Consider the following 26376-nt stretch of genomic DNA (forward strand, 5'->3'; position numbering starts at 1 on the left):
CATGTCTTGGCTATTGTAAACAGCACTACAGTGAACATTGGGGTGCATGTATCCTTTCTAACCATGTTTTTCTCAGGATATATACCCAGGAGTGGGATTGCTGGATCATATGGTAGCTCTATTTTTAGTTTTTTAAGGAACCTCCATACTGTTCTCCATAGTGGCTGTACCAAATTACATTCCCATCAGCAGTGTAGGAGGGTTCTCTTTTCTCCACAGCCGGCATTTATTGTTTGTAGATTTTTCAATGATGGCCATTCTGACTGATGTGAGCTGATATCTCATTATAGTTTTTATTTGCATTTCATTAATAATTAGCAATGTTGAGCATCTTTTCGTGTGCCTCTTGGCCATCTGTATGTCTTTGGAGAAATGTCTATTTAGGTCTTTTGTCCATTTTTTGATTCAGTTGTTTGTTTTTTTAATATTGAGCCACATGAGCTGTTTGTAAATTTTGGAGACTAATCCCTTGTCGGTCACATCGTTTGCAAATATTTTCTCCCATTCTGTGGGTTGTCTTTTCATCTTGCTTAGGGTTTCCTTTGCTGTGTAAAAGCTTTTGAGTTTAATTAGGTCCCATTTGTTTATTTTTGGTTTTATTTCCATTACTCTAGGAGACATTGAAAAAGATGTTGCTGTGATTTATGTCAAAGAGTGTTCTGCTTATGTTTTCCTCCAAGAATTCTATAGTTTCCAGCCTTACATTTAGGTCTTTAATCCATTTATTTGTGTGTGGTGTTAGAGAATGTTCTAATTTCATTCTTTTACATGTAGCTGTCTGGTTTTCGCAGCACCACTTATTGAAGAGACTGTCTTTCCTCCATTGCATATTCTTGCCTCCTTTGTCATAGACTAATTGACCATAGGTGTGTCAGGTTTATTTCTGGGCTTTCTATCCTGTGCCATTGATCTTCAAAGGTGCAGTTTAGAACAATGGTGCTTATTTGAAAGCTGATCTTTTGTCTGGACTTCATCAACTATCCTGCAATAGCAAAGAACATAGATGTTGCCTTCATTTACAGTTTTTTTTTTTTTTCCTCCTAGAGATGGCAAATCCTGAGGCTGTTATAAGTAGCTGCAGCTCTCATGAAGAAGAAAATCGCTGCACTTTTAACCACCATACATCTCCCTCTGAGGAGCTTCTATTAGAAGACCAGATGAGGCGAAAACTCAAATTTTTTTTCATGAATCCTTGTGAGAAGTTCTGGGCTCGAGGTAGAAAACCGTGGAAACTTGCCATACAAATTCTAAAAATGGCAATGGTAACCATCCAGGTAACGATCTCAGATCATGAGATTAGCGAAGTCTTCTTTTACTAACAAAGAGAACTATGGACAGTTTTGTTTTATTTTTTATAACTTTTAACTGTATGCATAATAAAGAACAATAATTAAGGAGATATGCAATCTTAAACCCTCCCACTTCAATATTTGTGAAAGAAGACTTTGGTTTTTTTGTTTTCTCTAACTCTTTTCCTTCTCATCTTTCATGAAGTTATAATTTTACTCACATAATGTAATTGGTTTGCAGGAAAAGAAAATTTTAATATTTGGCTTCCAATCAAGAAGCTTAGCTGAAGGTTTCTAAATCAACTGTGGAAACTAGCTATTGCCCAACCAGAGGATTCTTTTTTTTCCCCTAGTTAGTTTCCTGAGAATTTCTGTCTCTTCAGAAACTTCAGGATTTTTGTTAAGAGTATTTGGATTCTCACGTCCCTGTGATCATGGGAGCCCTGAGGTGGAAGAATGTGGAGTTGATTAAAAGGAGTAGCATAGGTAGTGAAATATGAGACTTCATTTCAGCAGATGTTGAATCTCATTTCCTTGCCTTCTCTTAACATTTTGGGGGGAAATTATATTTTGTGATTCTTTATATATACTTATGATTTACTCTTGTGAAGGTATGTTTTCCTGCTGGTGAGAGTAACTATCTCTTGTTAAAAGCAAAGGGGCAAAAATAAAAGATTTTAATAGGAAAAATAGATGTGATACGTTTATTTTTATTAATACTTTCTCGTAATTTGGTGAAAAATGCATAAGTACATAAACAACTGGTATTCAAGGAGATTTTTTTTAACTCCGAAATCGCTAATCTTAACTGATAATTGAGAACAAATGCTTAAGGTGTTAGAAGCTAAGGCTATTTCTACAGTCATATGAAGTTGGTGAAATTCTTGCCTACGTTTCTGATGCTAGGTGTTGTGTAAAGGAAACTGACATTTGAGTGATTATTTTGTTCCAGGACATTATTTCATTTAATTTCAACAATACTTCTATTGGATAAATACTGGAATCTTTTGGTTTACAGAATAAGGAACTGATATTTATAAAGCCACGTGATTAGTACTGACTAGTACTGCCACTGGCGGAATCAAGACTTTAGAGGCACGTGTTCTCTCCCTCTAACATATCAACATAAAAATGGATGTTCAGTTCTCAGTATATTTGGCAAGCTGGAATTGAAATTCTTAACTTCCAGCTGATAATGTGGTGTGTCACAATAGTGAAAATATTTATCTGTGTTATTTCTGATAAGTTGGAGGGAAAGCCTGTGTCAGTTGAACATGAATATTTTCTACTTAGAATGATAGGTACCACTTGTGTGTTTACTGTGTTTCGGCCTAAACATTTTATATCATCACATTCAATTCTTAAAACAAATCAGAGTTAGGTAGTAGTATTCCCATTACACAGATGAAAACACTGAGGCTTAGTGAAGTAAAATAACCTGTCATAGTCAGGAAACTAGAAGAATAGAACTGAGATTCAAACTCAGTTTCTATTCCCTCTAAGACTTATGTTCTTTTTTTTTTTAATTTTTAAACATCTTCATTGGAGTATAATTGCTTTACAATGGAGTGTTAGTTTCTGCTTTATAACAAAGTGAAGCAGTTATACATATACATATGTCCCCATATCTCTTCCATCTCGTGTCTCCCTCCCTCCCACCCTCCCTATCCCACCCCTCTAGGTGGTCACAAAGTACCGAGCTGATCTCCCTGTGCTATGCGGCTGCTTCCCACTAGCTATCTATTTTACGTTTGGTAGTGTATATATGTCCATTCCACTCTCTCACTTTGTCCCAGCTTACCCTTCCACCTCCCCATATCCTCAAGTCCTAACAGATTTAGGAAGCTCATCTAACTTTCCTGTGTTTCCTAGGGTGGTCAAGAGGAAAATTGACTAACAGTTTAAGATGTTAAGCCTGTTAGTAATAAGCATATAAAAGACATTTAGGTAAGTTTTTTTAGTAACTGAGGGTTTTTCTTAACTGTGATGTTTCCTTAATCTACATTGGAACAATCAAACAAATATTACATAAAGACTCTGTAATTGAGCAAATGAGGGTGACTTGATGACAGATTTCCTCTTTTCAGGGAAAAGACAGTGGTATTTCTGTTAAGTTGGAGATTTTGTGTCTGCAGCAGCAAAAGAAAGATGACTATGATTATAGGCACCCTACTAAAAGTTTCCTTTTCACATTGCCTGGCTCAGTCTCTGAATTATAGTAGTTCTCTCTGCCAGTCGTACTCTTGTCTGCCCCTAGGCCCTTGAGGGCAGGAACTGTGTCTTCTAGCTCGGTGCTGGCTTGTGAAGGTATTCATATATTTGAATGAATCGGTAAAAATATCTTGGGGAATTCTCTGGAGGCTTTTTAATCATCAGCTTCGATAGATGTAAAATCCCTGGAATATCAAGCTATCATCTTACTGAGATGTAAATAGGACACAGCTTAAAGAGGCTCTTTAGAAATGAGAGTCTAGTTAGGTAGAGAGTGATGACATGTGTGGGATACAGGGCATACGTCACAAGGGGAGGTGAGAGGCGAAAAGATTGGTCTACTGTCTCTATTTTTCCCTGATCAGACCCTGGATACTTTGTGTAGCATGAGCTTGGATAGGTTAGAGCTTGGATTTAGTCTGTTAGACTTGGGTTAGAATTTTGACTATATACTTGCTACTGATGTGACTTGTAAAAATTATTTAACTTCTCTGAGTCTTCATGTATGCATCTGTAAAATGGGTGTATTAGAAACTATGCTGTGGTATTAGTATGAAGAAATTTCCTGCAATAGTGTATGGAACATAGGTTTTCAGTGTTGTTCCCCTTTTCCATATAAAATATATGTTGCCCCCCTTACTCTGCTATCTAAGTCAAAATATATGTTCTAAACTTACAGCGTGCACACACGTGTGTGTGTGTGTGTGTGTGTGTGTGTGTGTGTGTATGGGAGAGAGAGAGCAAGAGGACAACTGAGTTTCATGTAAAACTCTGGGGTCAATCCTGCATGAATGTTAAGGATACGTTACGTTAATATATTTTAATTTAGAGATGAGTTTAAATAATATTTTTATTTTTGGCCTTATTGTCACAGTTTTGGTAATTAGACCTAGGAATATAGTTTGATTATAGGACTTAAACTTATGTAAGATATTTCTTAGGTTGTATTGTACACCTGCTTCAAGACCTTTTTGTTCTACAGAATTCATTTTGAACTCTTCTATTTGCCATTCAAGCCCCTGCACCATCTGACTCCAGTCTTTCTCTTCACATTTTTTCTCACTATTTCTCTCATTGAATTATGCTGGTGTCCTCAATGTACCCCCAAAGTGCTAAGTTCAACTCGGCCTTCTTGGCCTTTCCCCCGTGTTCCTCAAATGTCCCCTGACCAAGTTATGCACATATTTCAGGGTTTCTATTATTCTTTCTTCCTTAGAGAAACCTTCCAACTTCCTTAGTCAGTTACCTTGCTTCTCTGAGCTAAAGAACTCCTAAAGGGCTTCTCTGAACTCCTAAAGCTTTTGTTGGTAGGGAAAATGTCATAAGTGGGATCATACATGAAAATAAATGTTGAAAGTATGCAAAATCGCTTTCTTTTATTTTAAAACTAAAAACCCACCTTATCTTTAAGGACAAATTAATTCACAGCTGCCAAACTTTTAATTTCTATTGAATATATTCAGGATTAATTAGGCATTGAATCTTGAATAGATGAATTGATCATTTTATAGAGAACTTTTATTTCATTACTTTTTGACCCTCTTACTTTTTCTTTTTTTCTTTTAAGCTGATCTTTTTTGGGCTAAGTAACCAGATGGTGGTAGCTTTCAAGGAAGAGAACACTATAGCATTCAAACACCTCTTCCTAAAAGGATATATAGACCGAATGGATGACACATATGCAGTGTATACACAAAGTGATGTATACGATCAGATCCTCTTCGCAGTGAACCAGGTAAACAAACACATGCATTCTTCACTTGGGAAAAAAATTAGACTGGAAAATTGTTAGCAATGTACATAATAGAAACTGACATTCAGTTGCACAAGGGTGAACATTTTTTAATGAAATATGTAAATGACATGTATAAAACAGTTAAATTTTTTTTAACGTTGCCAACAAACTTTAACAGAACTAGAAGTTGAGAAAAGCTTTTCTTTAGTAACAGAAAGACAGAAACTTTAAAGACTTAATTAAAAGAGTCAGAGCTAGGGCTTGGCATGAGAACCTCAAAGGTTTAAAATGATTAACCATGACCTTGGCTGTAAGTAGTCATTAAGTCTTCAGAGCTTATACTTTCAGGGACCCTTAACAAATAATGAGAATATTAACTTTGCAGAATGTGTATAGTAACCAAGACCTGAAATTTCATTTAAAAAATAAGTAAGGCCTTTATGTCATACATGACAATGATTTTATTGTAATATTGATTAACTGCCTCAAAAAGGAAGCTTGTTTTTCATACAGATGATTCAAGTTTCTATTCAGAGTTTCTGATCAATTTGTTTTTGCTACAAATAGTACTTTCTCAAGTCCAAAATCTCCTATTTTGTGGGAATCGTTGGAAGCTTTCTTGAAGTCAGTATTTCTAACCTGAGTTAGTCTGTAGATAACATTTCAAAAACATTACAACTCTTCTTCAAAAAATTATTATAGTCCAATTATGGCTCTCCTTATCCTGGAGACAAACTATGCACAGTGAGATAAAATACGTATTTGTGACGCTAAGGCTTTCTGATCGCATTCAGATTACAAAAATTGGCCAGAAATCTATAGTAATAGAAGTAAGCTAAATATGTTGTTAAATAGAAATACGCCCTACAATTTGTAAGGTAAAAAATAGTAAAATGCTGGAGATATTCAGCTTTGACATTCTTGTTTTATGATTATTAAGTTCATCTAAAGCTACGCTGAACCAAATTGGTAGTTTGGTTTTTGGCGGGAGGGGCGGGTAGAGGCAAGATGTAAACAGTTCATTAAATTCCTCCTAAAACATTTTTACCTGTTTTATATAGTAAGCCTAAGAGCAGTCTTAAAAATATAATATTTGGCAGTCAGGCCATTCTGTTTATCAGATTTCCGTGTTCTTTACAGAATTGCATGTAGATTCCTTGTGCTAGTATATAGGTAGATAATATTAATTGGGGTGGGGTTTACTTAGGGCAAGTGACTCCCTACCATCTTCTGGGCGCTATCAGGCATTTTATTTTATTTTTTTTTTGAATTTTATTTTCTTTTATTTTATACAGCAGGTTCTTATTAGTTATCTGTTTTATACATATTAGTGTATATATGTCGATCCCAATCTCCCAGTTCATCCCACCACCACCACCCCCAGCCCCACTTTGCCCCCTTAGTGTCCATACATTTGTTCTCTACATCACTATCAGGCATTTTAAACTGAAGGTAAAAAGTATCTTGAGGGCTTCCCTGGTGGTGCAGTGGTTGAGAGTCTGCCTGCTGATGCAGGGGACACGGGTTCGTGCCCCGGTCCGGGAAGATCCCACATGCCGCAGAGCGGCTGGGCCCGTGAGCCATGGCCGCTGAGCCTGCGCGTCTGGAGCCTGTGCTCCACAATGGGAGAAGCCACAACAGTGAGAGGCCTGTGTACCGCCAAAAAAAAAAAAAAAAAAAAAAAAAAAGTATCTTGATCACAATATTCATAAATAAAGTTTTAGTTGTTAATGAGGTCAGTTATTCTACACGATTCCAGAGAACTGAATAGAGAAAATATAGACTGATATGAAAGAAAGATCTTTGCTTTCTGTAAGGAAATCTCTTGATAGTTGCGGTGATAGTCACCAAGGAGAATGAACAGATAAGACAGTAGCTTCTCAGTCCTTAGAGCTAGTTCCATGACTAATTAGTTTTCCTGAACAGTAGAGCCCTAAAATGCCATCTAACTGCATAACCTCTAGGGTTCATCCTGATCCAACACTGGTTATAACAGCATCACTTTGGTTTAGTATATATGTTTATGTATTTGAATATCAAAGACCTAGTTATTTTTATACTATGTCCTGGCTCTTAGCAATCAGTCATGTTTGGGCCATCTTTACTGGGTTCCTTCTTTCATCCGCCCCTTCAATTAAGGCAGTCCTCAAAGGTTTGTCCTTTTCCTACAGAATTTCCTCCTCTACACAGCCTCAGCCACTGCCAGGAGAGGTGACCCTGAACCATTTGCTCACACTGCTGCATGCAGACAGCTCACGAGCACCTCAGAACCACTCCGACCAGAATGGGTTCCTGTCCTCTTCCCACCTGCTCCCCAGACATGTTTCTCTTTCTGATCACTTGCTTAGATTTAAAGGTCTCAGGGTCTTGGAACCATTTATTCTTGCAGCTCAAACATAGTCTGTATATCCCTACTTCTGGTTGGCTTCCCTCCTTTCCCTCCCTACCATTTCTTGACTGTTTTCTAAAGGATTCATCTAAAATCACAGATTTGATTGCATAATACTCCTCATTTTATACATATAACAGTGTTAAGTGCCACATATTAATATATTTATTCCGGGAAGGTGGAGGTACATCCCAGGCACTCAGATGTTTGTGAATGAATGAAAGAGCTCAAAAGATTCATGTGTTGAGATCAAGTGATCACAGAGGGGCCACAAAAAATCCATCTATAATCAAGGAGCAATCGGTTTTAATCTGCTTTACTTTGGGTGCCACATTACTCAGGTAAGGATCTTTAACGTGTTTTTATATTGTCTTCCAAAGGGTGACCTGGGGCCCATGGATCTGCGTGAAAAACTACTTCCCTCAAGGCAGAGCTGCAGAGGCAAGTAGGGACAGATGTCCAGCCTGATTAATGCCCCACAGAGGCCATAGCCAGTTAGGTGCCCCATCAGTCAGTCCTACAGGTCACCTGCCTTTCAACGATAGTCCCACACCACATTCCGGTCCCAGAGTCCTCTGACTCAGGCTCCAGAGCTGCCCTTTAGCTGGACATGGTCCTGCCACTTGCCCCTGAACTGAAAAAAATGCATAACCTAAAAGCTGAGAACTATGTTTTATTCAAGGACATCGCTGCAGACTACAGCCCAGGAAGACGGCCTCTCAGATAGCTCTGAGGGACTGTTCCAAAGAGGGCTTTTGCTGAAACAAAACAAAACAAACAAACAAACAAAAACCCATGTAATGAAACATCAAACGATTACTGCTAATCATAAAAAAAACCCAGATATCTCAAATTAATGATTTTAGTGCCTTTCTATGTATGGGAAGATGCAAGAGCCTGGGGTTGTGGCAGTTATTCCTTTGATATGCATCTTAACTATCCAGGACCAGTAATCTGTTTTTCTCCATCCTGAATTCCCCTCAGAGCACACCCGTGATGCCACTGCAGTGGCTGAAGGCTTGATGGCAGGCAACACTTGTTGTTTATTGGAGTGGCAGGCAACACTCTTTGCCTACAACATCCATCTCCTGCAGGTGCTCAGACCTCCATGAGGAGCCTTATTAAGATAGCAAGGAAGTCTGGCCGTAGCATCACTTATAACGTTAGCATGTACCTGAAGCCCTGCACTTTGGATCTTTTGTGTCTCAAGGTCTTACAAGGTTTAAGACTCAAGTTTCTAAGGTAGGAGGTTCAGATCTTTAAGTAAGTCCTGTGGGGACTGCCTCACAAGGAGCGGGTGCTCAGAAGGGCTACAGGGCCCCATGTAGGTGCGACTGCTTCATGACCCCTGCTTGCCTTTCTGGCTTTACCTCCCAGTACACATCCCCTATTCCAGGCACCCTGGTACTTGACCGCATTCAATATCTTTTACGTCTTTTTTCATTTAATGTACTGTTTACCTCTTACTCCCCGACACCCCAATGTAAAACTACCAGTTTGGCTCAGAGTAGCTTTATAAAGATTTAAGACACTTATTTCCTTGTATGGAAAACAAACAGCTCAAAACTGAATATCTCCAGCATTATACTATTTCCCCCTATATGTAGGACATAATGCTGTTTAATGAGTGATGCAGCTTAATTATATCACTGTAGATTTCTGGCTCATTTTCCCAATCCCAATGCTAGCAGAAAGGTTGGTGCCATAATCACAAATCGTATCCTAGGAACTTACCATCTTGGTGTGCATAGATTAGCTCTAGCGAACAAAGATCCACTATCACAGCAGTCCCTAACCTTTTTGGCACCAGGGACCGGTTTCTTGGAAGACAGTTTTTCTACGGACTGGTGGCGTTGGGGATGGTTCGGGCGGTAATGGGAGCAATGGGGAGCGGCAGATGAAGCTTTGCTCACTTGCTGCTCACCTCCTGCTGTGCAGCCTGATTCCTAACAGGTTGCGGACCGGGGGTTGGGGACCCCTGCACTATCACGTTATAGTGATTCTCACCTCACTGTTAATTTGACTGTGTCTCATACTGTTACCTGAAAACTGGGTTTGCCTCTTGGTGGATGTCACACCAAAAGACACAACCGAGCCAAAGGTCAGGAGAAGGAAGGATTTATTACTTGCAGCAAGTAAGGAGAACACCAGGGATCTTTCCCAAAGCAGTGTCTCCTCAAACAGCAAAATTGGGGAAGTTTTAAGCTAAGGGTACGTGTATAATCATGAAGGGGCTTGGGCGGTCAACAGAGTCCAAGTTTTAGTTGATTGAAGTCACGAGGGTCAGAAAAGGTTAACATCATCATCCCTTAGATTTCAGTTGACCTGGCAGTTAAGTGTTTTGGGCTAATCTTTACCATGGAAACAGAACTGGGAATCTTTACAATTGATGTATTATCTTTGCTGTTGTTACTTCTCTTGCCTGTTTCTGCATTCTATTGTTCCCTTAATATCATTAATTACTGAGACCTGTTCAAGGACCAGCATTAGATCACAAAAAGGCTTAGGCCAAAAATGGCTTCTCTTATGTCAAGAAAGCCATGCCTGTTCTCTTTCTCCAGGGACCTCCCCTACCCTATCTGCCTACAATACCGTTCTAAGTGCTGGGGTTAGAGCAGTGGACTTGATAAACTCCTTGCCCTGTGGAACTTACATTCTAATGGAGGAGATGGATTTTAAACAAGTTTAACCAAAATCAGTTGATTTCCAGCAGTGATGAGTGCTATGAAAAAAAAAAATTAAGTGGCATAAAATATTAACAATGGACTCAGCATGGTCAGAAAAGACCTCTCTGGGGACTTGAAGTCTGGGGAAGAATATTTCAGGTTGAAGGAGTGACAACAGCAAAGGCCCTGGAGGCTAGAAAACATTTAGTATGTTTAAGGCAAGTGTGCAAAGGAGTAAGGGAAGGGCCAGGGATAGGGCTATAGGTCTCTCAGGGCTTAACAGGCCCTGGAAAAGAGCTGTGAAGTTTATTCTGAGAGACAGAAAGCCATGGGAGGGCTTTCAGTAAGAGAAAATTGCTATAAAAGTGACCAAGCTGTGTTCTCACAAAGATAAAGATTTAAAAAATACATTATTTTTAGACAAAGTTTTGCTGGTTACCCTGGAACAATTTTATCCCATTTCCTATATTATAGTAAAGCAGAACTCTGACTTTATAGTAAATAGTTCAAAGATAAATAAAATTTATATTCACATTAAATGTAAAAGTCAGTTCCTAAACATAGTTCTTTAAAGGAGGAAAGAACCTGAGAATTTATTTAAGATTAAATTAAGCCTTTAATTTGCAGATAAGAAAGCAGCAGCTCATAAAGTCTATGACTTGCTCAAGGTCACAGAAATGAGACCTGAACCCAGAACTCTAATTAATTCAAGAGTGCTCTTTGACCTCTGCGGTCCTGGTGCACAGTAGCATGTTAATTACTCTGCATATTAGCGTGCAAGTCTCCACATGGACAGGAGGTGGGAACCTGCTGTTTCAAAGGCAGGGAGGGAGGGGAATCATGGCTTCACTTCCACCTGTCTGGATGTTCCACTTTTTCTGTTTCTCTTTTTGGTTGAAGTACTTGCAGCTACGCAACATCTCAGTTGGGAATCACGCTTATGAGAACAAGGGCACAGAGCAGTCAGCCATGGCCATCTGTCAGCACTTCTACAAGCAAGGAAACATCTGTCCTGGAAATGATACCTTTGACATTGATCCAGAAATTGAAACTGGTGATGTTCTTCTATAAGCTAGAACTTCCATTTTTAACTCCTTGATTTATACTTATTTATAAATCAATTTATACTTATTTATACTAATTTCATCTCTGAAAACATTGATTTGGCCTGTGCTATTAGGTCATAGTAAGAACTTTATCAGAGTTGTGTCAGGTACTTCACTATAACTCATGATTCTTAAAACAAACAAACAAACAAAAACCCCCACAAAAACCAACGAGGCAAGTTTATTATTATCCTTGTTTTATAGAAGACTGAAGTGTGGCTCAGAAGGTTAAGTGATCTGCTCATGATGGAGCTAGTAAGAGGCAGTGCTGAAATTTGACCCAGGCCATGCCCTTAGCCACTTTATTCCACAGCCTCTCTGCTGGATAAGCCAGTTAAATAGGCAGATATTGTCCTTATAAAACAGTTTGCTTGCAAATTCTTGATGTATATAAAACTCTCTCTGCTCAACAGCACTTCACTATTCAGTGTCTTTGGGGTAGGCTGGGCCTGGGGGGCCGGGCAGGGAATGAAAACCAGAGCTTAGAATAGCACAGCTTATTCTTATTAGCAAAGTTCTATTTGCAGTTTGTATCTAAAACATTAACTTAGGTCATCGAGTCAAAAAGTAAGTACTTTTAACAATAGCCACTGGGACTTTTTCTTTGAGAAGAATAGTAAAGGGTATAGTACTGACTAGTGAAAACCTTCTAATATGCTATCTTCCTTTTTTAAAACAGTGTTTATTGAGGAAAAATTGTCAACATAATATTTTTTAAAAAAGATCCTTTAAACGTAGAAAATTTTATCTTAGACGCTACAGATGCTTCAAACATATGCTTAGGATACAAAAAGGAAGAAGGGCCTCAAAGTTTAGGCTTAAAAAGACAGAAAGGAAGATGACATTCTGTAGAAGACTAGTGAGATAGAGTTCAGATCTTTCTCTACCCCCATCCACGCCAGAAATGTTATAGTCACGTATTAAAAACAAATAAATCACTGTAACCACGTGGTATGGATGTTTAGCTTTAAAAATCTTAATTTACAAAAATACCAGAATCTGAATATCTAGTTTTAAACATATGATCCTTTCAAGATGCAGTTTTCTATATTTATTTTAGGCGCTCTATTATGGTTTGTTCCTTTCTATGGCAGAATGTTTCTTTGTGGCACCAGGTGAACCTTTTCACGTTGGAACACTAGAAGAAAAACTCAAGTTACTGCTGGACTTTCACAGGTGAGGGAACAGATGGGAGTGTAACTCAGGTTTGTGTGTATACGTTTTCACTGCACTGAAGTCTCCTGTCTTCTAGACTCATAACAGTGGATCTGCAGTTTAAATTGAAGGCCATTAATCTGCAGACTATTCGTCATCACGAGCTCCCAGATTGTTACGACTTTACTCTGACTGTAAGTGTGGGCTTGGCTGAATTTGATTCCTATCTGGAGAAAAATAGTTTTATCTAGTTACAGGCTTATTTACTTGTATTAAGGGGTGATCAAATGTATAGGATGTTCCCATCCCACTTGGATGTGCACAGGGGAAGCATTGGTTCAGCTAGCTCTATTTGGTTATGAAGTAGTCCCTTCTTATCTGCGGTTTTGCTTTCTGAGGTAAGTTACCCTAGGTCAACCTCGGTCTGAAAATATTAAGTGGAAAATGCCAGAAATAAATTTTAAATTGCATGTCATTCTGAGTAGCATAATGAAAAATTTCTGACCCTCCCCAGATATGAATCATCCTTCTGTCCAGTGTATTCTACCCGTGAGTCACTTAGTAGCTGTCTCAGTTATCAGATCAGTTGTCCCAGTATCACAGTGCTTGTGTTCAAGTAACCCTTATTTTACTCAATAATGGCCCCAAAGGGCAAGAGTAGTGATGCTGGCAATTCTGATATGCTAAAAGATTCCTTTAAGTGAAAAAGTGAAAGCTCTCAACTTAATAAAGAAAGAAAAAAAATGTATGCTGAGGTTGCTAAATCTACAGGAAGAAGAAATCTTCTATCCATGACGTTGTGAAGACGGAAGAAGAAATCCATGCTAGTTTTGCTGTTGCACCCCAAACTGCAAAAATTATGTCCAAAGTGTGTGATAAGTGAGTGGTTAAGATGGAAAAAGGCATTTAATTTGTACAAGATATTTTGAGAGAGAGAGAGAGACCACATTCACATAACTTGTATTATAGTATATGTTATAATTGTTCTATTTTATTATTAGTTATTGTTGTTACTCTCTTACTGTGCCTAGTTTATAAATTAAACTTTATCATAGGTATGTATGTCTAGGAAAAAAACATTGTATATAAGGTTTGGTATTATCTGCGGTTCCAGGCATCCACTAGGGGTCTTGGAATATATCTCCTATGGATAAGGGGTGGCTACTGTACTAACTTGTTTACTTGTTATTTATCTGTCTTCTGTACCTCAGTGTAAGTTCTCTGAGGGCAGGGACCTTGTCTTGTTCACTGCTGTGTCTTTAGTACCAAGGTCAGTGCCTGGCACAGAGTAGGTGTTCAAATACAAAAGGAACAGAGGTTCGTAGGCTCTGTATGGTCAGCTCTCAGCAGTCAGTGGCAGTCTGCTTAAGGTCATTGCCAAGGGTTCTTGCTACCCAGTTTCCTCACTGTGGATGTTTGTAGCCTTTGGGTTTTGCTCACAGTGCCTCCCTTGTGCTGCCTCTAATGCTCTGGTTAGCTTCCTCGCCTTCAGCCTACCCTATCACATCTATGTTCTCTGTCTTCCAGTTGCAGATGGAGCTTTTGATGCTCTCTAGGCAGCACAAGATGCCCCTCATGTGAGTTCATCACTTCACGAGGATCTGAGTCAGTAGTAACACAATGCTGTATCGGCATATGCAGGACAGCATTTGATAACAGCTTGCCTTCATGTGGTCCAAATTTCTATTACTTCAGCAGTAGTTTATATCAAAAGTTATGTCCACGATACTCAACTGATTGGCTGTAGGAAATCAAGTTTTCAGAAATGGAGGTTAAAAATATTTTCAGAATATAGGACGATGTAATAATTATGCATATTACTTAATAAGAAAAAGCACTAATTCTATAAGACTGTTTTTATTTGGGCTACAGATTTTGATCTTAATATTAACCAGCAAGTTATGAATTTTCAAAATTACTTGATTTTTAAAAAATTGAGCTATTATACTCTAGTTTGACTGTTTTTTTTCCCAGTACTTTAAAGATGTTGCTCTTTTACAAACTAAAAATACAAACAATACAAACTGCTGTCACTGCTAAGAAATCTGCTGTCTTCTTCATCTTTGTTCTTCTGTATGGGATGCATTTTCCCCCCTCTGGTTTCTTTAAAATTTTTCTCTTCATCTCTGATTTTAACAATTTGATTCTGATATGCCTTGATGTAGTTTTCTTCGTGTTTCTTGTATTTGGGGTTCATTGAGTATCTTGGATCTATGGGTATATAGTTTTCATTATATTTGACATTTACTCAGTGTTATTTCTTCAAATATTTTTCTGTCTCTTTACCCCCACTCTTCAGAGATTCCAATAATATGTATATTTGGGTACTTGAAGTTGTCCCACAGCTCTCTTTCTTTTTTTTTTTTCAGTCTTTTTTTTTCTCTTTCTTTCATTTTGAATAGTTTTATTGCTGTGTTTTCAAATTCACCAATCTTTTTTTTTCTGTACTATCTAATCTGTTGTTAATTACACCCAGTATTTTTTCTTCTTCATTTAAAGAATTCAGCTTCTTCTAAACCTTACTTAGATGTGATTGACATTAAGCCAAAATTTATTTAATGAGCACCTACTATTTGTAAGACCCTGAGGCTTTTTCTGTGGGAAAAGCATGGTTTTTCCTTGGCAAGGATTTCTGACTCATTCAAATAATACTGAGCATCTTCCTTATGTGAGGCTGTGGGCTGGTTCCCTCAGCAGCTATGGAGATGGACAGACACTAGCAATGTCCTTGGTTGCTTGTCAAGGGAAGAAACTTACACTCCAACATGAGGAGAAACAGAGTAACTAAACTTATTAAGTTTATTTGAAATCTTATATTTGAAGTGGTATCTGATTACCGCACACGAAGATTTTCAATAAAACTCATTTAAATGACAGACTTTAAAAGAACTTTTCTTTTTCTTTAGGACTTGAGAGAAGAGGCACCAAAAACAAAAACAAAACCCCCAAACCAGACTAATTTCCTTAGCTTGCCTTCTTGGTGTATGCAAGGGGAAGGTGGAAGGAGCTAGACGGGGAAGACAATGGAAGAACTATGAAAGGTGTTCTGGCATGGCTTTGGTGCCTGGTGTCCCAAAATGGTTATCGTTGAAGCCAGACATGCTGTTGGTTCCCTGTGACCACACCTTTTGTAATACATATGGTTCTATAGTGATAAAGAAATCTGGTCCTAGAAGGAAAATCAAAAAAGCTCCATTTGAAATGTTTCAAGACAGAAATAATGAGCATCTGTGTTAGTAAGAATTACAACAACATTAAAAATCTATCCCTAGCTGAGGCCCTGCTGGAAGGCGGAGGAAAACATACTTGTACTCGCTCTTGCCCATTGTAAGAGGGCATCTAGAGGTGCTTAGAATGGGAAGGAGGGGGAAATTCTTTTGTTTTATAAGTGGTTCAGGGCTTGAATACTGTCCTGGAAGCAGGATTGTAGAGACTAAATGTTCTCTATGGAAGATCTAGTTCAACTTTCTCAGCTCACAGAGACATATAAAGAACTTCCCAAGGTTGAGCAGAGTTAGCGACAGGTCAAAGATGAGAGTCTGGGTCTCCTGTAACTTTGGAAGAATTGTTTCCTAATTAATGCATAGAGGCATCTTGGCTTTAAAAACTATAGGTATGGGCTTCCCTGGTGGCGCAGTGGTTGAGAGTCCGCCTGCTGATGCAGGGGACACGGGTTCGTGCCCTGGTCTGGGAAGATCCCACATGCCACAGAGCGGCTGGGCCCGTGAGCCATGGCCACTGAGCCTGCGCGTCCGGAGCCTGTGCTCCGCAACGGGAGAGGCCACAACAGGGAGAGGCCCGCGTACCGCAAAAAAAAAAAAAAAAAGAAAAAAGAAAAGCTATAGGCATGTTTTTTACCCTTTTCCTGTTCTTCACAGATAACATTTGACAACAAAGCCCACAGTGGAAGAATTAAGATAAGTTTAGATAATGACATTTCCATCAGAGAATGTAAAGACTGGCACGTATCTGGATCAAGTAAGTGATGGATTTTACTAGTTTTAAAGATGGTTATTAAATAATATTAAATGGTTATTAAATTACTTGTCCCAAGGATGTGTGGAACATTAAATGAAAGAATTGGACCATACCCAAGTCCCTAATTCTCTGCAAGTAGATCAATTCATTGTAGTTGTCTGATGTTCCAAGTAATTCCCAGGTTATTAGTAACACAATGGCTTTTCCTGCCTTCTCCATGTGCCCTCACTGGCCTATTCCTTACCAAAAAGAAAAGAATGCTTATAATCCCCCCAGCAAAAAGAAAATCACATATACTCAAACCAATGTTTATCGAGTGCTTATTGCATAAGTATAATACTTCCACCTACATCTTCCTCACTTCAATATTTTAAAATATCTTTGAGATAGGTAACATCCCTATTTTTACAGATGAAGAAACTAAAGCTCAGTGAATTTTGGTGTGTATGGGGTCATACAGCCAGGGAGAAGTCAGGTAGGATTTGACCCTGAAGTATCCCACACCTTATAATTATCTTCTATCTAGGTCAAAAAAGTAGACGAAATAAGGAAAGGGTGCATTCCTAGAAATATGGACACAAACTCAGGTGTAAACTGAGTATCACTGAGAATTTTGGAGCTGAACTGGATAAAACTGACTGGGAAGAATTGATCTAATTTCCTAGTCCCTTATATTGATATGTAGTGGTGTGTTGTGCTAGATTTTAATGATTAGGTCAGAGGGTCTCAGATTCTATTGAAAAGAAGCATCATTCTAAGTACCTGCTAAGATGCAGTTTCTCCAGCTTCATACAAGACAGTCTGTAGATCTGGGGGTGAGACCCAGGAATGTGCAGGGAATCCTTATTCAGACCATACTTGTATAATAATTGCTTTAGGGATTCCTACTAATGGATTCACGAAGTTCAGATGTAGTAAAGAGATAGTATGAGTAAATAAAATAAAATAAAATGTCTTCATTCTTTTCACTAATAGGTAACTTCAAATATATGAAGATCTTGAATCACAAACTTTTATTTCAATCACAAAGTTGTTTATTTGAAACACAAGCCTGTTTTGTCATCTGTAAACATTGTAATACTTCTCCACAAACTTGAGAATAGGGAAAATGAGAGCATATGAAGGTGCCTGGAACATAGGCTTTCTCTCAAATGTTTGTTTCTTGAATTTTAAGTTTTTCTGAAGTAGATTTAGTCCTTCGTGTGACAATTAGATGCCTCTTGACAAAATTACGGGATGCTTCATTTCAGAATAGTCTTGAGTTCTTTATATCAGCATAGAGCAGTACAACTTGTTAAGTAAAGACACGCTCTGTAAGAGAGCATGTGACGGCCAGCCCTCTGCCCACCTCTCTTCACCTGGCTCTGCTTATGCTGGGAGGACTGATTCCCAGAATCTCTGCATGGGTGGCTCTGCCTTGTCACTCAGGTCTCAGCTAAAACCCACTGCCTCTTTGGTGAGGCCTTCCTTCATTGTGCGGTATAAGTGAACCTTTCTTTTCCCCATTCCCGCACCCAAAGCTCCCTCAGCAATGGTGGTCAAAATTTAGTGTTACCTAGAGAGCTTAGGAAAACACAGTTTCTGATTCACTGGGTCTCGGGTAAGGCAGGAGAATGTGCATTCCTAACAAGTTCCCAAGGGGTGCTAAGAGCCACTAACACAGAGTGATGGATGCTGGAGACAGACTGCAAAGGTTTGAATCCTGACTTTGCCACTTACTGGCTGTGGAAACTTGGGCAAGTTCTGTGACCTCTCTGTGCTTCAGTTCTCACCTGCAAAGTGGGATAATCACATCTACCTCGTGGGTGTTGCTGTGAGGTGCAACTGAGTTAAAACCTATAAAATTCTTAGAACTATGCCCGGCAGGAAATGCACTCGATACATGTTAGCTATTTGGATTTACTTTATTCATATCTCTTACTCCTGTCAGAAAATAATTAGTTCATTTACTTGTTCACTTTTTTCTCTTATATCGCTGGAGTAGAATAGAAGTTCCACAAGGTCAGGGGCTTCGTCTGTCTTGTTCACCCATTATACTCTCAACATGTAGAAACACACCTGATGCTTAATAAGTATTTTATACCTAGATAAGTATATTTAAATAGGATATGCAGGAACCCTAACGGTACTAAGAACAAAAGACTACACGTTGATAAATAAAGATCTTTGATGGATGGTTGTGATGATTTTTAAAAGAAGGACTTTTAGTCTTTAAATACTCATGGAAGAATCTGTATCAGAGCCTTTTCTCTTTGTTGTCTTTGTGCAAAGAATGCTTGAATTATTTAAATTATTCTAAACATGAGTGTGAAGGATCTGTATAAAACTTGAAAATGCTTCTGAAGGATGCAGAAAGAAGACTTGAATCAATTAAAAGGCACACAATGTTTTTGGACAAGTGATTCAACATGATGAATATGTCAAGTCTTCCTAAATTAATCTATAAATTCAACGTGACTCCCCCCCAAAATAACCTGTAGGATTTTTATTGGAATTTGACAATCTGGCCCTGAAGAATATATGGAAATATAACAAGCAAGACTAGCCAGCAGAAATTCTAGGAAAGAGTAATGAGAGGTATTTTTCTTAGGCGTTACAACACATGAAAACGTCAGAAGGGTAAGATATGGTACTTGAATACAAACGGCCATGTGATACATGGTAAAGACGGCATTTCAAATCATTTGCTCTTTTAACTTGCAAAAATTAAAGAATATGGAGCAGATGTGGAGGTATGTGTAGGTATGTAAACTTTCATGATCTTTTTGGAGAGCAATTTCTTAGATCTTCTTTTAGAAAGATGCATATGCCTTACCCCAACAGTTCCATCTTTGGATATTCATCCACCTAAAGGATCACTTGCACCTGTGCACAAAGAGGACCTGGAGAATGGTTTGTAGCAGGGAAAACCAGATTCCAATCCAAGTGTCTTTACAAATACAGTATTGTACATCTATACTGAAGTATGCAATGCAGCCGTTAAAATAAATGAGGCTAAAAATGAAAAGAAAAATAAGAAGTATATGTCACCATATTAATGTTGCACTGCATAAGCAGGTAATCCACTTTCCTTCCAGTTCAGAAGAACACTCATTACATGATGATCTTTGATGCCTTCGTTATTCTGATATGCCTGGCTTCATTAATCCTGTGTGTTCGATCTGTGGTGAAAGGACTTCAGCTTCAGCAGGTAGGGATCTCTGCTTTCTAGGAATGTGATGGACATTTTGATTGATAGAGAAATTCACCATGCCTCCCTTCTTTTCCCGAAAGGAATTTGTCAATTTTTTCCTCCTCCATTATAAGAAGGAAGTTTCTGTTTCTGATCGAATGGAATTCGTCAATGGATGGTATATTATGATTATTATTAGTGACATATTAACCATTACTGGATCAATTCTGAAAATGGAAATCCAAGCTAAGGTAAAATTTTTTCCTATTTATGTCATTGTTAGTATCAGATTTGCATTAACGATCATTTATTTTTTCCAAAACGTTAAGAATTCACAGAGTAAATTATTTCTTTCAAACATCTTATTGAGTAAACCTGAAATAACAGTAATTTGTAAAAATCTAGTCCAGAAATCTTTTAGGCTGAGTTTTCCAAAGTGTGATTCGCAGTCCTCTGCATCAGGATCATTTGGGTAGTTCGTAAATACCCCACGTTAGACCTACTGAATGTGAACTCTGGGGGTGGGGCCTGTGAATTCTTACACACACCAAAAGTCATACACACTCCAAGGTAACTAAAGTAAAAGGTGTTTTTTGTTGTTCTTACAAGAAATACCAGAATCTTCAACAAAAACAGTCGGCTGGGGGTAGGTGGAGGGAAGTGAAGCCAAACTACTATTGTGTGAGTCCTTGCAGTTGTTCCCTTTGTCCATTTAAATGGAGAATATTCCCATTTTCCTACTTTTCCTATTTATGTACTACAAGGTTTTCCATTTTAAGTTAGGACTAATCCAGCCTGGATATCAACCCTCCCCCAAAACAAAAATCAAAAACAAGACAAAACAAAACGAATACTGTTCAAACTAATCTTGTTCAAATTTATATTTTTCTAGCCTGACTACAACTAAATATGAGTATGATCCACATGGGGAGCCTCTTATGGTTCAGATTCCTGGGCAGAGACCCCAAATGCAATGGCTCAGTTAAGACAGGAGTTTATTTCTCCCTCATGTAATAGTCAGGGTGGATTTTACGTGCTGGCAAGTTGCTCAGCTCCACACCATTCAGGAATCCAAGTGTGTCCCATCGTTTTCTCTGCCGACCATTAAGGGCTCACCCAGACTGCATGATTGATGCTGGGTTGCCTCACAAACAGATCGCAACCCATGGAAGGGAAAACCTGGTATGGTAGTAGGTCTCTCACAGTCTTATAACCTGGCTCAGAATGGCAGCCTTCATTTCTGTTCAGTCCTACTGGATAGAATTTAGTCACATCTAACGGCAAGGGAACTGGGGGAGATAGCCCAGGCATGTACCTCAGAAAGAGAGAATGGGTTTAGGAGACCATGGAGCAGCTGTCACTATATGTCAATGTAGTATATATCATTAGAATAGATGTTTAACTGTAGGGACCAAAAAAGGAGGAGTAGGGGGAGATTTGCAGCAAATCTTTATTTTTACCAACCTCACCTACCATTAACTTCAGTGAGCCTTTAATGGTGTCCAACAATCTTTCTGCATTTTTCTAAGCTATTCATTCCCCCTGTCTTCTAGCTGATCATTTCATATTTCTTCTCTTTTGAAGCTTGTAATACTCCCTGCCCCATCCTCACTCTCAGCTGATGACCTCACTTCCTATTTCACAAAATAATGGAAACAAAATAGGAATTCCACAAATTCCCACTTCATTTATATACCTGCCAGCATCAGTGCCCATATGCTTTGCTTTTTCTCTGCTACTGTAGATATATTATTTAGGTTACTATCCAAGGCCAACTTCTCCACCTCCTGCCTTTCAGATGCCATCCCTGCTTGCTTACTCCAGGGCATGGGTCCAGCTATTCTTCCTCCTTTTCTCATGCATCCTCAATTTCTCATTCTCTACCAGGACATTTCCATCAGCATGTTTTTTTTTTTCTCCTTTCTAAAAAGGCAAAATCTCAACCTATTCTCCCTCCAGCTACTTCCCCATTTATCTGCTTCCCTTTATACAGCAAAATACCTCAAAAGAGTATTTAATCCTGTCTCTGACTCTGCGCTTCCCATTCCCTCTTGTATCTGTTCCAGTCAGGCTGCCCTGCCACTCCAGGGCAATGTTCCAATGACCTCTCATGTTGCTACATTCAATAATCAATTACTTATCCTCATTTTGACCAATCAGCAGCTTTTAGCACTGCAAGCACGCCCTCTTTGTTGATGAACTTTTTCACTGGCTGTCACTTACCTGGTTTTCCTCCTGAATCACTGGCTGGTCTTCTGACTTTCCATTGTTGGTTCCTTCTCATCTCACCAACCTATGAAAGTGACAGTATTTCAAGGCACGGTGCTTGGACACCTTCTTTTTCTGCCACTGTCTTGGTGATCTCATCCTGTCCCATTGTGTTAAATAGTGCCTATTTTCCAGTGATTTTCAAATCTCTATCTCCAGCTTGGAATTATTCCCTGAACTCCAGTCTCAAATATCCAACTGTCTATTCCACATCTTCACTTGGATGTCTACCTGGCCTCACAAATTGAACATACCTGAAACAGAACTCCTGAAATCTCCACCTCCACAGTCCAAACCTGCTTCTCCATGGCCTTTCTAAGTTCAGTTAATGGCAACTCTTTTCCGTTGCTCAAGACGAAAGCCATAGATTCATCCTCAACTCCTCTCTTTCACTAATCCCCTCTCCTCCATATCTCATCCAAGAGGAAATCCTATTTGTCTCCCTTAAAAAAATCACCTCATCACCTTCACTGTTGCCATCCTGGTCCAAGGCACTGTCAGCTCTCATCTGCATTATTGCAGTAACCGTCTCACTCTTCCAACAATCTGCTCCCAACATATCACTCCTGTTCAGAGCCTCAATCTCCCCAGTCTATTCAGAATAAAAGGTAAAGTTTTTAAATTACACTCGTGAGACCTTAAACTACCTGCCCCCTCCCCTCTGTGACTGCACACTCTCCCCCATAGCTCACTCCAGCCAGACTCACTATCTTGCGAGGCGCCCTCCTGCTTTGGGGCCTCTGCCCTTACAGGTCCCTGTGCCTGGAAATCTTCCACAAGATTTTTGCTTGGCTTGCTCCCTCACTCCCTTCATGTCTTTACTCAAAGGCCACCTGTTCAGTGATCAGTCCATGCTATTTGAAATGCAACATACAGCCTTCCCTTATCCCCTCCCCTGAATTGTCTCCTCAGCACTTACCATCAGCTAATGTACTGAGGGTTTTGCTAATTTATTTCTATCATCTCTCTCTCCACACTAGAATATAAGCTTCACGAGGGCAGGGAATTTTGTTTGTTCACTGCTTTGTCCTTAGCATCTAGAACAGTGCCGACTCATTGCTACTCAACAAATAATTTTTGCCCCGAATGAATTTCTGCTACATAACTGATTATTTTTTCCACTCTGTTTTAGAGTCTGACAAGTTATGATGTCTGTAGCATACTTCTTGGTACCTCTACCATGCTCGTGTGGCTAGGAGTCATCCGATACCTTGGTTTCTTTCAGAAATACAATGTAAGGAATTCCACGGTTCTCCAAGCTGCTGGTATTTCTCTTTCAAAGTTATTGCACCGCTTTGTCTAAAGGACAAAGGGATTCTAATGACGTCTCTTACTTTCCCAGCTCCTAATTCTCACCCTTCAGGCAGCGCTGCCCAACGTCATCAGGTTCTGCTGCTGTGCAGCTATGATTTACTTAGGCTATTGCTTCTGTGGATGGATTGTGCTGGGGCCTTACCATGATAAGGTACTGATAAACAATTTTTTTTTCTTGCTGTTATTAAGCTCTCAGAGTAGTGCCAGTGGCTTGTTATCCTTTTAAAATAGCTCCTTTTACTTTGTGGCTCAGCCTTAAAATGTTGTAGGTAATGTATCTATTGCCAAGTTTATAAATTGGTAAGGTAAGACCACCTTGAGAGGATAACTGATTCACTTGACTGCCTCAACTCCTTTTGTGGAATATGTCAGATAATTAAGTCTTTCTTACCATCAGCGAAGTCAAACTTGCCAATTTGATTCATCGATATATACTAGAGTGGGCTATTTAGTTAAGTCTTATTGAAATTTGACTTTATTTAAAAAAGTAGTATAGGGAGAAACTTGAAGAAATATTGAATATTTTGTTCACCAGAGTTATAGTCTTGAGTGTAATGCCATCATCTTAAATGGCATAAACTTTAAAATGAGAAGCATGAGTATGCATGGTTGGAACCTGTGTTTCTCACAGAAGCATTTCAAGGATCTCTTTCTACCAAGGTAAATGGGAGGGTAAAGCTTGACTCAGAAAAGCACTGAAGGTGCAGACCAGCTCTCCTATCTTCAGTTCAGGCTGCTCCTATTAAGAGGAGCGTCTGAAGGAGCTGCTTGCTCCAAGAAAAACAGTAGGCATGTACATGTTATGTACATCACAAGACAAATGCCTGGAGGAATGACTCCATTTTCCTGGGTGTCTCCAATGTGTACATGTTATCAAACTTTGGTGTGATTTTCTCTTGTTAAAAAAAAAATGCTTGTGGTTACCCCAGGTTATTTGTTTGAAGGGGTAACTTGAGATATCTAGTCCCACTATTTTTAATATGGTGTCATGATCAAAGTCTCCAATGGGAAGGAACACCTAGTAAAGTGAACTTTTCTTTTTTGTTTTTCCAGTTCCGTTCTCTGAACATGGTCTCTGAGTGCCTTTTCTCGCTGATAAACGGAGATGATATGTTTGCCACATTTGCAAACATGCAGCAGAAGAGTTACTTGGTCTGGCTCTTTAGCAGGATTTACCTCTACTCATTCATCAGCCTCTTTATATACATGATTTTAAGTCTTTTTATTGCACTGATCACTGATACGTATGAAACAATTAAGGTAGGTTCATCAAGAACAAGGAGGAGCAGCATTTTCCTAGAACTTGCAGAGTGGCAATAAAATACAGTACCTGGGGCTTCCCTGGTGGCGCAGCGGTTGAGAGTCTGCCTGCCGATGCAGGGCACACGGGTTCGTGCCCCGGTCCGGGAAGATCCCACATGCCGCGGAGCGGCTGGGTCCGTGAGCCATGGCCTCTGAGCCTGCGTATCCGGAGCCTGTGCTCCGCGACGGGAGAGGCCACAACAGTGAGAGGCCCGCGTAAGGCAAAAAAAAAAAAAAAAGAAAAAATACAGTACCTGAGGGGGAGGGGATCAATGGAATGGTAATTTCTTCAGGGTAGAGAAGAAGGATCTCAATTTTAGATACTAAAAACAGAAATGAAAGAGAAATAGAATTTCTAGAATGTTGAAAGTTTTGTCTCTGAGTAATTGTGCTCTTTCAGACAGGGTTTCAAATAGTTTATTAGAATTATAAGGATCAGTAGATACTGAGTGAGTGAAACAGACAGTTGAAATTTTGTGGGAGCTTTTAAAATCCACTTTTCATAAAGAAAAATTGACCTCTTCATTTGGAATGAACCCCTGCATGGGACTACCCCAGAGGCCTGGTCTCCAGAACAGTCAGGGGATTAATGTGTCAAGTACGAGCCATGTGTGTGTTACACAGTCAGGAACATGACTTGAAAAGCTGTTATCATTCATATTGTCACTCCACATTGAATATTTAAAAATTAGTTTGAGCCCTTTGAAATATGGAAAGGCAGAATAAATATCCATCTGTATTTAAATTTCTAATAACATTATACTGTTAGGTATACTATTGGCATAGACACTTCCACTTGGGGACTTTTCTTTCTGAACATGAGAGGGGTAATGAAACATGATGCCATGCGAATGTAAGGAGAAAGACCATCAGGAGTTGATGGATTATGAATTGATAATTACAAATACCTTGCTCACGAAGCCCGGGTTCTGACTTCATTCTTACCAAATCAGATGTCAGGAACCGACTGTCCTCAATACTTGCTTGGCAGACTTGCTTAGAGTCACCAAGGAGACTGGGAAAGAAGGTAGTTGTACCTGTACAAATCCCTTTCCATGGTGCTCTAAAAATTCACTACCTTCAACTGTGCATGCAGAGAGCTATATATATATATACTATTAGAGGGTGACATCTGAGGTCTCAAAGAATAACATGAGTTGACAGCTCTGGATGACCCAAGCCTAAAACTCGTAGTTTAGATGTTAACCTGCTTCCATGGTCTCAGAGCACTTGTCAGATGGGCGAGTCCTTTCTGATCCTTGCTGGTCAGGGCCCATTCTAGAGATCTTAGACTCCCAAACTGATATAAATATTAGGCCTTTAAATAAATCTGTCTGTCTGGAAGACAGACTCCATAAGGGTGTGCAGGCTGGATTTTACCTGGAAGGAGCTCTCAGATTCAACATGCCCATCTGGGGTTGAATCAGACCCACAAAAGAGAGCAGGGCACTGCAGAATCCTAGACCCACTTTTCCTTAGCCAAACCTAAGACTGGCTCTAGAGGCTACATCCCCACGAAAATACTTGGAAGCAAGTAAACTATCCCTTTGGAAAAATCCCCACCTGTGTAGCTAAATGATCCACTTTGAATTTGAAATAAAGCTGTTTTCAGGGGACTTATTAATGAAAACTTTTTTTTTTTATTCTTCTGTATAGCATTACCAACAAGATGGCTTCCCTGAGACTGAACTTCGTGTATTTATATCAGAGTGCAAAGATCTGCCCAATTCTGGAAAGTACAGATTAGAAGAAGAGCCTGCAGTATCTATATTCTGCTGTTGTAAAAAGTAG

General features: G+C 39.2%; 1 protein-coding gene across 2 annotated transcripts; it reads left to right on the forward strand.

The window, feature by feature from the left end:
* The first annotated feature begins 1046 nt into the window (after positions 1–1046).
* Positions 1047–26376, forward strand: MCOLN3 (mucolipin TRP cation channel 3). 2 transcript variants are annotated; one of them, XM_060142509.1, is made up of 12 exons: positions 1047–1274; positions 5068–5235; positions 11191–11344; positions 12491–12572; positions 12649–12745; positions 16430–16529; positions 19607–19719; positions 19803–19952; positions 23102–23203; positions 23312–23434; positions 24337–24543; positions 26242–26376. In XM_060142509.1, exons 1-12 carry the CDS (start codon positions 1047–1049, stop codon positions 26374–26376), a joined length of 1659 nt encoding a protein of 552 aa, XP_059998492.1. The 2 variants fall into 2 exon arrangements, with proteins under 2 accessions (XP_059998492.1, XP_059998493.1); XM_060142510.1 differs by lacking the exon at positions 5068–5235.

Source organism: Lagenorhynchus albirostris, chromosome 2 (assembly GCF_949774975.1).
Source record: "Lagenorhynchus albirostris chromosome 2, mLagAlb1.1, whole genome shotgun sequence".
Taxonomy (NCBI): Eukaryota; Metazoa; Chordata; class Mammalia; order Artiodactyla; family Delphinidae; genus Lagenorhynchus; species Lagenorhynchus albirostris.